General features: G+C 33.8%; 1 protein-coding gene across 1 annotated transcript in view; it reads left to right on the plus strand.

Annotated features, from left to right (window-relative positions):
* The window catches only part of ZC2HC1A (zinc finger C2HC-type containing 1A), a 48,192-nt gene that overhangs the window by 19,159 nt on the left and 13,240 nt on the right, over nt 1–15,793 (plus strand). Inside the window, exons 6-7 of the mRNA XM_046642520.1 lie at nt 5,746–5,845; nt 6,473–6,572. Coding sequence (XP_046498476.1) covers nt 5,746–5,845; nt 6,473–6,572 — 200 coding nt within the window. The remainder of the gene's footprint in view (nt 1–5,745; nt 5,846–6,472; nt 6,573–15,793) is intronic.

Raw genomic sequence — 15,793 nt, forward strand, 5'->3', positions numbered from 1 at the left:
TCTTATTGAATTTTTGGTAATATAATTGGAAAGGGAACATATCATTGTCATCATCATCATCATTGTGGGGAAAGAACAAAGAAGAAAACTCATTTTGAAGAATGTCCAGAACAGATGTCAAATAATGTACATCTTTTAAATAGTTAAGAACACTAATATGATTTTTTTGTTTTGTTTTAAGAAAAAAATAGTCAGTAGAGCAAAGGAAATAGAGTAGAAGGTGTATATTCCAGCAACATGGTGCCGCATGATTGGTAAATGTAAATCCAAGTAGTTGATAGTTCCCACCTTAAATTGTATCACTTCTGCTTCCATACCCAGTCATATATATTCATTTCAGTGTAACCTCATATTTTCTCATTTCTGTTCATTCAAGAAATTTTTATTGAGTACACTCTTTGAACCAGACAGTGTGTCAGGTACTGGGTTTATATTAGTAAACTAAATAGAATCTTTTTCCTAAAGATGCTTAAATGCGTCCTTGTCGTATTTAACAACTATAATCTGGCCTGATTAGAACCTACTTGTTGACCCTGCTCTGATCAAACTAGTGATACAGTACAGTCATGTGTTGCTTAACAACAGGGATACGTTCTGAAGAATGCATCACTGGGTGGTTTTGTCATTGTGCAAACATTATTGCCATACTAAATATTGTAGCTTCGAAGTCTTAAAATCAGATAGATTTTCTTCTTTTCTCTCTGATGTTTTTCTTTTTTCCCTTGATCATTCTAGCTAGAGTTTTATCAATTTAATTACATCTTGTCAAAGAACCAGCTTTTGATTTCATTGCTCCAGCTGCATCTCAAAAATCTTAATATGTGGATTTTGTTTTTATTGTTGAGTTCAAAATATTTTCTAATTTGTGACTTCTTCTTTTGCTCATAGTTTATTCAAAAGTGAGTCATTTACTTCTGGTTATTTGGGGCTTCTCTAGATATTTAATTGTTTATTTTTAACTTAATTCTGTTGTATGAGAACATGCTTGGTAAGATTTCCGTCTTACTGAGATTTGTGTTATTGCCTAACATGGTATTTTTTTGTGAATGCTCCGTGGCATGTGAAAAAAAAAAGTGTCTTCTGTAGTTGTAGGGTATAAAGATTTATAAATGTCGATTAGGTTAAGGGAGCTGGTAGTGTCACCCGGATCCTCCATGTTCTTACTGCCTTTTGGTTTAGATGTTCCATCAATTACTGAGGGAAATGTGTTAAAATCATCAGCTGTGATTGTGACTTTTTCTACTGTCATCAATTTTGCCAGCTTTTGCTTCAGGTCCTTTGAATTTCTCTTCTTAATTGTATTTACATTTATAATTTGGTGTATCTTCCCCATTTATTGACCCTTTTATCATTCTGGAGTGTCCTGTTTTGTCTATTGCAGGATTCCTTGTGTTGAAGTGTGTGTCATCTGATAATATATAGCCATTTCAGCTTAATTCTGTTAATTTCCTTTTTGTAACTTAAATTTGTGTTTTTCATCTTCTATAGACAGCATATAATTGTTCCTTTTTTTAAATCCGATATTGTAACCTCAACCTGTTGGTTGAAGTTTTTAGACATTTATATTTGATATAATTATTGATATGGTTGTATTTAGGTCTGTCATGTTGCTGTTTTCTATTTTTGTCTTTTTTTTGTTACTTCTTTCAAGTTACTTCTTTTGTTACTTTAAAGAAAGAAGTTTTGTTACTTCTTTCTTTCTTGCCTCTTTTGTCTTAGTAAAAGATGTTTTATTTTCTCTATTGGCTTTCTAGCTATACATTTTTAATTTTTTTAAATGGTTACTCTACAAATAACAAAATGCATCTTTAACTTATCGCTATCTTTGGATATGTCCATATACCTCGCACCAATTTTAGAGCTATTATATATATATATAAAAACTCCATAGATATTATAAACCTATCACTACTCTTGATGGTTATTGTTATATAACATATACTTATTGCTTTAAAAGTCATCTGCCCTTTAAATAAATTAGGAGAAGAAAATAAATATATAAACATATTTATACATATATGCACACATATTTATGCATATACTTTATATTTGCTCACATATTATCATTTCCAGACCTCTTTATTCCTTCTTGTAAATTTGAGCTGCCATATTTTGTCATTTCCCTTCAGCCTGGAGAAGTTTCTTTGGCTTTCTAATAGTGCAGATCTGTTGGCAAGGAATTTTCTGTTTTTGGTTATCAGAAAATTCTTGTATTTTGCCTTCATTTCTCTGTCGAGATTCCCTGTCTGTTCATTCACTGTTACCCTATTTCCTTTTGATTCTTGTACATATGTTCCTTTACCTTTTGAACAGATTTATAATTGTTTTTTGTTTGTTTTTGTTTTTTTTGTATTTTTTTTGGTGAGGGAGATTGGCCCTGAGCTAACATCTGTAGTCAGTCTTTCTCTTTTTGCTTGAGGAAGAGTGGCCCTGAGCTAACATCTGTGCCAGTCCTCCTCCATTTTGTATCTGAGATGCTGCCACAGCATGGCTTGATGAGCGGTGTATAGATCCATACCCAGGATTCGACCCGGAGAACCTGGGCCACCAAAGCAGAGTGGGTGAACTTAACCAGTCTGCCACTGGGCTGGCCCCTGTAATAACTGTTTTGAAGTTCTTAACTGCTAAATCTGACACACCTGTGCCCACTTGGAGTCAGTTTCTATTGACTGTTTTTGCTGAATAAGGGTCATACTTTCCTGTTTTCTTTTTCCTTCCTTTCTTTCCCTCCTCCTTTCCATTCCCCTTCCCTGCAGTGAACACACAGTACACAGTTGCCAGTTTTCTGGAAGAACTGCTCTTAGATGGTTTCCAGTCTCTTAAAATCTCTTTTTTAATCCTCTTTTAAAATGTCATCTTTAGGAGGGTTATACAGCTGCTTCACTCCTCCACCATTGCATATGTAATATCTTTAATTTCTTGAACTTGGCTATTTTTCTAATTTCCTATATTACTTATAGTTTCTAACTCCCTGTTAATATTTTCAAAGTTGTCTTGATTTCTTTCAATGTAGTCACCATAGTTGTTTTATGTTATGTATCTAGTAATTACAGCATCATGTGACCATTATGGATATATTCTTGCTGTCTTTTTTTTCCTCATTCGTGGTTCCTTACATTATTATGTACATAATTCTTATTGACCATTTACTGCTTGTTGCCCTTAAAAAGTTATTCATGAAGATTATTCTTGTGAAGTGCCTTCTTCCAGAGGACATCTGTATTACTTCTTTCAGATACCTGAGAGTGCGACCAGTCTGGAAGCACTTTAAATTATCGGCTTTAGCTTGCTTGACCAGCCTGGTCATACAAACTCATACAGCAAATCCACATGATGGCCAGATCGTTGTTAAAGTCTCACATGGTGTTGGCCTGGCAGTTCTTTTTTCTCTCATCTGACATTCAGTGCTTTTAAAATGATTTCTTGTACTTTCCTGAGCATTTTTAGTGTTTACTTGAAGGGTTGGTTCAAATAGTGCCTTCTCCCATTTTATCAGAAATGAACGTCTTTCGTGTTCTTTAATTTTTTCCAATTTCAATAGTCTTCATAAATATAAATATTTTACTAAGGAGACTTATTAAGTATGAGATCTGTATAAAAACACATGAAGTGATAAGCACCTAACAAATATTTATGCAATGAATGAAAGAAATATGTATTGACTATAACTGTATAAAAATGAAGTGATTTTGTTCTTTTGATCATTAAAATGGATTTACACAAAGTTGTTGCCAGCAAGAGTCGTCCTGAAAGCCTGTGTAATACTGGTAGAATTTCAGGTAGATATTGTAGAACAGACAAAATGCAGCTCAGTGAGGAAGCAGTCAGATTACCTAGGTCGGGGGAACAGCGAGTTACTGAGAGGCAGGAGAGTATGTTTTAAACAAGAGGCATTCAGAGCAGTCCGAGGATTCAGTAAGGAAACTAACCTGACTAGTTCTTGTTGAAGGTAAGAGGCAATACAGGAGATAGATAAGGTTGGGCTAGGTTCTGGATATCTCAGAAAAACTGACAATAAAATAGAGTAAAACATTAGGAGGCCTAATACAGAGCCGAGAAACAAAGCACCTTTTGACAGGAATATTGTGTCTTTTTCTGTTTGTGAGCCATTAAGTTAATAATAATAGTCTCAAATATGAACATAAAAATCTTGAGCCCCCACTGTGTAATGCTACCAGGGTCTTCCTGCCTGTGCCCAGCCTGAGACAGTATGTGATCCCTGCCCTAGTGCCCTTCTTCATGCTAGTCATTGTGCTCTTCTTTGGTAGTTAGCACAGTATGAGTGGGTCACCAATCCTGTTTCTTGATCCAGTTTTATTGACCCTGTTTTGAGTAGACATGTCTCTGATATTTGAACAAGTCTTTGTTAGGTCTTGTTTTCCATGTTGTTAGTTTTAAGATATTTCCTAATATCTTAATTGGTATTTTAGTGGGAGAGACTGATACTAACCAGATGTCCTTTTAAACGAGAAACACCTCTTAGGTTTTCAAAGAAACTGTCTTTATATGGCTCATCTCCAAAGTCTTCTAGTCATTTGTTCATTGACAGACAGTTATTGAAGGTTTTCTATTTGCCAATTGCCTAAGAAATTTCAGTTTCTGGCATTGCCGTGCCAAATGTGCATGGTATTTGTGTGTGTGAGTGTGCCCCTTTTATCGAGATTTTTTTTTTTCAAAGATCACATACTGAATTTTGAAGGGTTATAATGTTTGACTTTAAAATTTGTGTTTAACCCACAGTTTTAGTAGTGGTACATCTTAGGTTTCATTCTGATTATTGATTATAAAATATTCGATTTTTGATAGTTAGGTTTAACACCGGTTTCTCACCTAAAGTCCTTAGCAGTCTAAATAATGCACTGGGCTGAGTCTCAGGTACCCATGTAAGCACGGTAATCACCTTATATTTGAAGCACTGGGCTGTAACTAAGGTGACATGCGTCTTAATTCCTGTTGTGTTAAGTTGGGGTATAACCCTGGGCAGGTTCATTTCTTTGTATTGGAGCAGGTCATGACATATTTTTGTATTCAGCATTTGAGCAAAATTTGGCTCAAATAAGAGACAGTAAAATAAAATTAATAATGAAATCCGTCTAGAGAGTTGAGAAAAAGTAAAAATAAACAAGATAAGCTGAAATACCCTATCTTCTCAGGCCATATTCCATTCATCTAATATGGTCTGGTGAGGATAGGGAAGCCAGGGTTAGCTCCTTCTCTTCACAGTGGGGAAATCCAAAAAGCAGCTATGTAAAACTTCTGCAGACTGATAGGTAATCTTATGAATTTTTATCACTAGGAAATATGGCTGGATTATATATATGAAATATAAAACCACACCCAGGAACATGTAAAAATCTTGACCTTTAAAGCTGTACCACCAAATGAACATCTTTGGGTGTTTCTAAGTTTTTTCTATTAATGTTTGCTTGGCATTTAAATTCTTAACATTGAGGAAATTTTTTCCATTAAACTTTTTTTTTTCCTGAGAACTGGGAAAAGTTGCTCTTAGTTTATTTTAGCAGTGTGACATCTGAGCCAACTTTCTAGTATGCCAGTTTTGAAAGGGAACGTATTTTGGGAAACCTCTCTCTTAGGTGGTGTATTTTAATCTACACTTTCTCCATTTGGGGAAGTCGGTAGCTAATAGAAAGATCGCTCATTTAAGGGACTGTGAGATTTTGAAATACTAGTTTATAATCCTTAGTCAAAACGTGTTGACAAGATATTTTATTTTCATTATTTTAGTATAAGCCGCCTGCACTTAAAAAGTCGAGTTCTCCTGGAACTGCGTTGTCAGGCTCTTCACGATTACCGCAGCCGAGCAGCACCGGCAAAACTGTTGTAGGTAATGAACTCCGTAAAATAGCTTGTCTTTTCTTCTTTTCTTTAAACAATGTTGGTAGAGAAGGAAATGAAGTTAGTGTTCTGTTCTGGATTATTAAAATAGATTTATAAATAGGAAACGATGTGGAGGGATAAGTAAGTTATTCTGGGTAAAAATAAAGTGACTTTCAACAGCTTCTACTTTAGATATTTTATAGTCCTTTTTTTAGCTTAAATGTCTATCCTTGATGTTGTTATTAATGTATCATCTCTTCAGAATAGTCAACCTAATTGTTTTCTTGATTCTTTGACCACAGTATTTTTTCCCTCATTTCTACCTGTACCTCTCTGATCTCGACAATTGTCCTTAATAGACAAACGTTTGAAGAAGATATTGACTACTGAAGTGTACCTTTATTTGTTTGTAAATTGTGAGAAAGAAATACAGAAATTAGAAAAGACGGATGCTACATGTTGTTCCCTGGAAATTTCATTTTTTTAAAATAATTTTCTTGTTGGTAACTTGTTTTGATTTATTGCCACAGAGATTTAGTGCCACTAAACCCTTGTCTTCCTTGTCAGATGCTCTGTTTTCTGTGATTTTTCTTTTTCAGAGTGTCGTTGAAACTAATTCCTTTTTTATTATAAGGTGTGCCTTCAGGTAAAGTGTCTTCAGTTAGCAGCTCTGTGGGAAACAAACTTCAGACCTTGTCCCCCTCCCATAAAGGGATTGCAGCCCCTCAAGTAGGGTAAGTCTACGCTGAATTGATTCATTAATGATATATATATGGTACTAAGGTTTTATTTTGTTTAGATAATTGGCTTTTTCATTAACCTTAACTTTCTTTCTAAGTTCATTTGCCTTGTAATGCCTTGCTGGTCAGGAGCACACTCACTGCTCTTGAGGGTCTAAATTAGTACAACCATTTTGGAAGAAAATCTGGTGGCATTATCAAGAGCCTTAAAAACGTTTATATTTTTGATTGAATAATTTTACTGCTGAGAATCTAGTCTAAGGAAATTATTTGAAATAGAGATGATTTTCGTAATAATCATAATTTATTAAGCTTTATGTGTCAGGCACTGTGCTAGATATTTTACAAAAATTTTTTTAAAGTCACCCCACGCCTTAGGATGAGAGGCTCAAAGAAGCAAAAGTAGTTTGCTCACAGCCGCACAGCTGTCAGGAGTAGAAGCAGGGTACAAATTGGGGTCTCTTTGGCTCTAAACATTAGTCTCTTCTATATGTTTTTATTGTAATGTAAAAAAAAAATCACAAAAATGTCTAGCTTTGTTTGAATAGCAAATTATGAACAATCTACAAAGGGATAGTATGCAACCATAAAATATATACACATTTTAATAAGATGATCCTGCTGTTACCAAAGAGGAATGTTGGATGCAAACTCCCTGTATACTATGATAGAAACTATAAAAATATCTGTAGACAAAAAGGACAAAATATGCTGAAATATTAACAGTGCGTGATTCTTTTCTTTTTATTTAATACTTTTAAAATACGTTCTGTATTTCTACAGTTTTATATACACAGCTTTTAATAAAGTAGCATAATTAAGCTTTGAACAATTATTTTAATCTGGAGAAATCATTGATAGTGCTAGAGATTTTAATAGAAGGCCTCCTATTCCAGTGGAAACTCACTTTCTCTTCCATTTTGTTAAATCGGAAAATTAAAGGATTGCCACATGACCATTAGAATGAGGGCTTATGTCTATATCTTTACAAGTACTGATCGAGTTGATTTAGGAAATAGAGCACACGTTATTTTCAGATATAGGTTATCACTTTAGTTTTCATGTAGGAAATATATACAAGAGTATGTATCAAGTGAGAGTAATGCCTTTGTTTCCTAATTTGGACTATGTAGAAAGTACAAGACCTAAAAGGAATTTTGTGTAATTATCACTGCAGAAAGAGAAAAAACTCAACTGACAAGATCTCCTTAGTTAAATGTTTTTTCTCCTTGTTGTGCTTCCAAAAAGAAGAGACAGACTATCCTTAAGAAGGAGAGAGGTTATCAGTAGAGCAGGTGGTTGAAAAGTAAAAGGCTCTCATCTTCCAGTGGGGAAAAAACTGACTCGACCTTGTTTCTTTGCTTCTGTAGAGAGGCAGCTCACTAGATCTTTAACTAAAGTACAGACACAGCCATATATGTTTCAACTTTACAAAGCCTTTTTTACCAAATCACGGAGAATCGCCTTCCATGTTAAGTTATAGTGCTTGTGCGTCATATTGTTTATGGTTTCGTTTACAGTTGATTATGAATCAAAAGCTGATATTTTTAAGTAGAAATATCAGAAAACTAGGCTTCTAGACCCTCTTTTGCCACTAAGTAGCTCTCTGACTTTGTGTATATCTCTTTTCTCTGTCGCACGCTGACAACATTCTGTGACTCTTGCTTAGACCTTGACAACTGAACTCAGAAAATCTGGTCAATATTTATATGACCCCCTAGGACAAAATATGTTTTTACTAACAAGCAAAGATTTTGAGCTCAATAATTTTATGTTATGCACTGCTTATAATGCGTGAAGATTTAAAATTTCTGGTTGTCTCATATTAAACTGTCAAACATAACTATTCAGTTTCTGATTGTCTGTTCTATATATGATCCTTACGTGTGAAGGGAGTGTTTCCAACTACTGGAAAGAGTGGTGGTGTTTGCTTCTGGCCAATACATTAGTGTATTAACCGGAACATTATTATATTACTGTATTAAATGCAGCCATTCATGGCTGTCTATTTAGTAGCAGAGTTCATTCCTTTTTTAGGATTATTGAGGTAGTGATTTGTTTCTCTGTTTCCCTTGCTAGATTGTAAGCTCTTTGACAGTAAAGCTCTATGTGTTGGCCTTGCTTACAGATGTAACTACATAATGCCTTACATATGGGGACAATTTTTGGCAAATAAATGAAAAAAAATGAATTAATAAATTAAATCCCTTGTTTGTCAACCTATTGGCATATCAAAAATCATGGTTCTGGTAATGATGGAATAATTAATTGACGTTTGTATGGCAACCATTATTTCCATTGACACAGATGATTCAGGAGTGAATAAGATACAATTAAGACTTGGATAGCTGTAATGTATAATCTTTATTGTGGTCAGCTTCAATTATGCATACCAGTGATCTGTAATATTTAACATACATTGGAGTTATACCACAGAAAAATTTATCTTTGTACTTGGAAAAATTTTTGTGTTTTGTAATTGACTTCTAGACAACCTGTGAGTCAACTGATTTTAATAGATGTTTTTTAATCAAAACAAACCGTGTGGGAATATTTTCCCTTATTCTTTTTTGTTCTTGTTGTTGCAGTAACATTGTTTTATAACATTATATAAATTTCATGTGTACATCATTATATTTCAATTTTTGTGTAGACTGCATCATTTTTACCACCCAAAGACTACTTGTGCCCTGTTATACCTTTTCCCTTATTCTAAAAGGTGATTATCTTTAATGCTAGGGGGTTTTAGAAGTATGACGAAACAGAGCTTTTAAATAAATATTGCCACATTTGAATTGTGTCACAGAGTTTACACAGTCATTCCTTGAGAATCATGTTTTCTTAATGGTTAATTACCAGCTTAAATGGACATTTCAGCTGATAGTTTTCAATAGCTAAAATATCAAATTTCAGAGATTTACTTCTGTCCAGTTACCGTGAAAAACAGAAGTTTACTTTGGGGCAACAGCATACATGTCAGGAGCGTTTCTTAATGCAAAAATTGAATTTGGTTTCTCATACTTTAATTAACAGCAGTAAGAAACAAATGTCTAGTTTTAAGTACATTTTTGTATGAGTGGAAAGAGGCTTTTCTCATAAGCCAATCTTTCGATGTATGTGAATTAAGTTTATGTGGAAGATTATGTAGACTTTCATGACCTTTTCTGTCTTGTGATATTTTTATTATTGATCTAGAAATGCCTGAAACAACCTAGAATTGCAGTTTGGCTTCTTATGTGGATAACAATGATTGAGACTGTTGGATTAGGAAAGTTAACTTTGCCATGAAAGTGAAATACAGAATTACCAGTATAGGGTTGATGAGTTCAGGATCAAAAGCAGAAGTACAGCATATTTCAAAACTGAATGCCTTGGAACATCATGACATTGGAGGTCTATAAAGATACGAAATACCGCCTGGTACATTTTTCCCCAATAGTAGTTCAGAAGTCATCTTTTTATTATCTCTCAGTCTGCTATGCTTACTATAGTCTTACAAGACTGAGTGGCTTATTTCCTAAGAGAATGCACTTACATGGTATCAACAGTAAACAAGGCCCTTCCTTAGGTTAAAGTTTATTTCAAATTAGAAATAAGTTGATATCATTGCCAAATATTTCTAAAAATGCTCATTCAGCTATGAATATTTTGAAAGCTTGCCAAAATATTACTCCTTCTAGATATACTGTTCATGTCATGGCAGTTATATGCAACTACAGATAGTCATTTTAAATTAAAAAGTCTTGGTTAAGATAGAACAGTTTAGCATCTACAGAAATGTGTTAGCTTGACAAAAAGTAATATATTTTTGGGGAGGAAGACAGGATAATGTAGTGTTATTTATCATAACCCTTTAATATATGGTAAAATTTTAAAAAGTCATTGAAATCTGCCTTTCATTTAGATTTTCAAAATCTTAAAATACTGGCATCCTCTCATAGATGGAATTTTTATATTTTAGAGCAGATGATCTTTTTGAATTATGGTTTGAGAGCCAAATCTTGCCCAACACCTGTTTCAATTGGAACATGGCCACACCCAATTATTCATATATTGTCTACGGGTGCTTTCATGCTACGGGTCAGAGTTGAGTATTTGTGACAGAGAGAGAATAGCCCCCAAAGCCTAAAATACTTCTCTCTGGCCCATTACAGGAAAAGTTTGCCACTCCCTATTTTAGAATAAGTAAATTATCATAGAAATTAGGTATTTATAATTTGAAGGTAGAGGTTTTAAGAATTCTTTATTTATATGCGAAGATAAACTGTTATATTTTAAGTCATATGGCTATTTAGTAACTTTGGCCATAGATTAGTGTTGCATGGAACCAAAGTGTTTTTTGACTTCTATTAATTCAACACTTTTCTGTGGTTGAATTGAAAGAACACTTTTGTGTTGTCTCTGACCAAATCGGTGCCAACTTAATGACATATCCTTGAATATTATATGTGATTAAAATTCTATGCTATGTGGTCAGATTGCTTATTCTGCAAAATGTATGCTATGTAGATGTACTTGGTTGGCTTAAAAAAATACCCTCATTTTTTTTTTCCATAGCTGCAACAAGACTGCTTTTACTGCTGAATGGATTTATTTATTCCTGCCTTAATTTCTTTCAGACCTTGGGTGTGTAATAATTGTCATTACTCAGTTGGAGCCTTTAAAAGAAAAATACCATAGATAGACTCTAAAAGACATTGATATTGATAGTTCCAAAATGGAGTACTATCAGATTGAAATTATATTTCTCAAAGTTTGTGATTAATTAAAAAATACATGAAGTGGAATTCTCATTGTACTCTCCCCAACATTGATTAATTCTCAAAGTAACACTAGATGTAGATGATGTAACTTGAAACATCTAATGCCCCTGATGTCAGGGCAAAGCATGTGGTAGACATAGGCTTCCTGGGTCCTATATTCATCTTATTCACTTCTCAACTGATAGTTTGCAAGACAAGAAAGACACAGAGAAGAAACTTCAACCCAAAAGCAATCACTTAGGTTAAAGACTTTAAGTTCCTTTGGAAAATATGTCACCACTTTTTCAGATTTCAGTTTCTTTCCAAATTTCTCTTCATCTTGTTGCTGCTTTGACTTATCTTTAGTGCTACTGGAGGATGAAGCACAGGGGCTTTGATGGAAAAGGAGACTTGAGCTGGGAAATGTTCGTGTTCAGTAACTTAAATATGGAGATGGGTACATGGGGAATGGTCTGTTACACGTTGTGATCTGAGTAGTTTAGGGAAAGTTTGAAATATTTGAAAATTCTTCTTTCATAAACTAATAATTTTTAAGTGTATTTAATTACCCTAACATTGCTCTTATTGCATGAGACTGAAAATATATATGTAATCAAGATTTTTATATATAAATATATATAAAACAGTGTATAGTATACATATACTGTATACTGTAGTATATAATATATATAGCATTTAGTATATAATAAATAGCATATATATAAAATATATATATAGTATAACAGTAGCAAATTATAGCAGGGCATAAATTTAAGGGATTTTAGCTTAAGAGTAACATTTACTAACATTTAGCCTAAGTAACACTTAATGTGTGTGTGTGTATTTATATATATATATGACTACACATATATTTCTACATATATATGACTACACATGTATTTTTATATATATATATATGAATACATACACATTTAGATAGATGGATCAATTGAGTTAAATTTTATAATGGGTATATGGTACATTAAATCATTATTGGAAGCTAAATTAGGTTTTTAAAATCTGAAAATACTGGTAATCCTCTCATATGGAGTATATGTAATATTTCCCTTAGACAATTACCTTTAGATTTTTATTAGATTTTACACATTTCCTTTCTGAAATTGAACTTTGTTGTATCATATATAAGGCTTGAGTAGTTCTTAACGTATTAGAGGAATCTGTTTTGAAAAAAGTAGTTTAAAATTTTCTAAATTTAAATTTTAGTAACCTTTTTCTGAGAAAGAAAATAAGATCTTTTATTCCTTATTCCAAATCCACAGATACCTTTTGTTAAGATAACCACTGTTTGTAACAGTAATGTTTTGATAATTTTTAAATGATTCAAAGGAAAATCTGATTTTTTAATTAAAATTTCAAATAGTTGAATTTTCCAATAATCTTTCACAAATTAAAAAAATCATATTTAATCTCAGACATTTTAGAATTATGTTTAATATATATTTAATGAAAGTATTTTTTAAAAATCTTAAAATGTTTTAAATAATGTAATGTAAAAACATCACCACCCACAAAATATTAATATGAACTATTACAACAAAATGCCTATTGTGTATAGGATACTGGAAGAACATAGAAATAGATGAAATGTGTTCCTTCTTGGAGACTCTTATAATCTAGAAAAATGAACAGATTCTTTTTAGACACTAAGCTTCATAAGAACAAGCATCAAGTCTCTCTTTTTTACCCCTATATCCCCAGAATGTAGCACAGTGCTTGACACATAGTAGCTCAGGATTTATAGTCAGTAGGTGGAATAATGAATGAGCAAACAAGCATCCCTTAAAGAATGTACTTTTAAAGTAAACAGTGATGTATTGTTCAGTAGCAAATGCAGGGGAAATCATAAAATTAAAGAAGAAAAGAGAGAAAGCTATGAATTGAGGGAAGGGGAGAAGTTAGATTATTTGTGAGCCTCATGAGAACAAGCATCAGATCTGTCTTAGTAACTAAAGTAATGACGTTCAGTCCTCTTCTAGTTTCATGAATTTTATTTGAAACAGTTGTTACCTGAAGTTTCTCCATGGATTCCATTGCCCTGCTAGGTATAAATGTGGCCTTTGTTTGGAGATTCGTCAAAGCTGGCAGGGAGCCCTGCAGGGTCCGAATTTTCATGTCGAGTAACGGCCGTTGTGTGAACTGTGTGAGGATGCTTTTTGATGTTAGTCCTTGCCCTGGCAGTCAGATAATTAAGAGCTTGTGGGGTAGATTTCTGATGAATCAGAATAATGTCTTTTTTAAAAAAAATTTATATGAAGAAACAGACAGTAGCAATCTCCTTATGGGTACACCTTTATATATTTTAATAGTAAGATGGACAAGTTAGGCCCTCCACTTCGAACTGGAAGACATGTGCAAAGGTTGTATGACAGTGATACAAAATCAGACAGTGCCATCAAAAGACATGAGTTATTACCCATTTCCAAGTAAGTATTTGTAACTCAGTTTGGTTAATCTTTTTCAGATATTTCCTTAAAGGCTTTCTATAATGGAATATTATAAACTTGTACATCCCTGTACTTAAAAAATCTTATTTTAATGATTTTTCATCCAAGAAGTGCTAAATAATCTTCTAGGATTTAAAACACTTTGATTTTTGGTAAACATTTCTCATCTGAAATAAAGCTGTTTTTAGATCAGACATTTTATTCCATTAAATTTTAATTTTTAGAGGGTTGAAATAGTAGTGACCTTCAATAATCGTTAGTTTTATGAAAGTTTTTTTTTTTAGGAGTAATATTTTTGGAAAGAAGAGTATAGGGAATATTATGCCACATATATTATTTAATACTGCTGGATTATCTTTTAGTTAAGCACACGGTGAATTATTATAAAAAGGCAGGGAAAAAAGAGATCTTGGAAAACATTCAAACATTGATTTGTGGCCTAGCAAACTGAGAAGAGATTGTGGCAATGGCAGTCATTTTGGAGCTCTTCCACATAAGTCTTCAAGGTTTACTAGTTTGGGCCTCAATACCAAGTCTGGCCTTGTCATTTTAAAATGATGAAATTAGAGTCTAGTAAATTACTTACTAAAGTTGAAAAATATATTGTTAAACATAGTTCACTTAGTTAACTTTTAAACTAAGTCCTACTGCAACATTCTCTTACCATGTATGAAAAGTAATAATAAATGTAATTAGATATCCAATAAAATAAAGGTGGAAGGAGTCTTGAAGATATTAGCAGCAGCCATGTGGGGTTCTTTTTGTTTGTTTGTTGTTTTGCTGAGGAAGAGTTGCCCTGAGCTAACATCTGTTGCCAATCTTCCTCTGTTTGTCTGTGAGCTACTGCATAGCATGGCCACTGACAAGTGCTGTAGGTCTGCACCAGGGAACTGAACACAGGCCACTGAAGTGGAACACCCCAAACTTAACCACTAGGCCACCGGGGCTGGCCCAGCCATGTGTTATTTTTAAGTAGTTAGGGATAAATCCTAGAAGGAAGAATTTGGGCCCTGAGCCATTTCTTTTGTACTACTACTGCTGTCTGTATGCTCTGAGGCAGATCTCAGAGAAACTTTGATTAGCAGTGAGGTAGATTAAGTGCAATTCCAAAATTAAACTTTCTTTTATTACTCTTGTACTATAGCAGGCAGATTGCAGATACAGAATAAGAGTAGCACTTTCCAGATTTTGGCCAGGAAGAAAAATGTGTGCACCGTGTGAGACTGGGGCAACATGTTTTAAGTACTATCAAGACAGTTCTTTTCAATTTCTTAAGACTAGTTTTTGACATTCAAATTCCATCTCTCAGAATACATTACTGAAAATATGTGACAGACATTTACTAAAGGTGGCTGTTGTTTATAAGCTTATTTTCTTGTTATTTGAACAACTTTGAATTATTGATATGGTGAAGTTGTGTGTGTATATGCATGGGAGTGTTTGTATTATCTGCTTATCTCACGGACATATTATGTGAAGGTGATGGGATTTCTAACAAGACTTTGTTCTAGAGCCAAAAAATAAAAAAATGTGTCCTTCCTGTTCCTCTTATGACTCTCACTGGAGGAATTGCCATTCTTTGGCAATGATCTTTTAGAGACTGAATTTCTAAAAAGGCACTGTAGCAGTTCTGTGATGTCCCTAGAGGGGCTGTATAAAAGTAGAGTAGATACACCTTAAAAATACACCTGGGGGCCTGCCTGGTGTTGTGCAGTTAAGTTCTTGCCCTCTGCTTCAGCAGCCCAGGGCTCACTGGTTTGGATCCCCAGCACAGACCTGCACACGACTTATCAAGCCATGCTGTGGCGGCATCCCACATATAAAGTAGACAAAGAAGGACATGGGTGTTAGCTCAGGGCCAGTCATCCTCAGCAAAAAACAGAGGAGGATTGGTGGAGAATGTTAGCTCAGGGCTAATCTTCCAAAAAAAAAAAAGAGAAGAAAATACACCTTATAGATGGACTTGCAGTGGCCATTTGAAGAGGTCCAGGGTAACCCATCCCTGCAC

This window comes from Equus quagga, chromosome 16 (genome assembly GCF_021613505.1).
Source record: "Equus quagga isolate Etosha38 chromosome 16, UCLA_HA_Equagga_1.0, whole genome shotgun sequence".
Taxonomy (NCBI): Eukaryota; Metazoa; Chordata; class Mammalia; order Perissodactyla; family Equidae; genus Equus; species Equus quagga.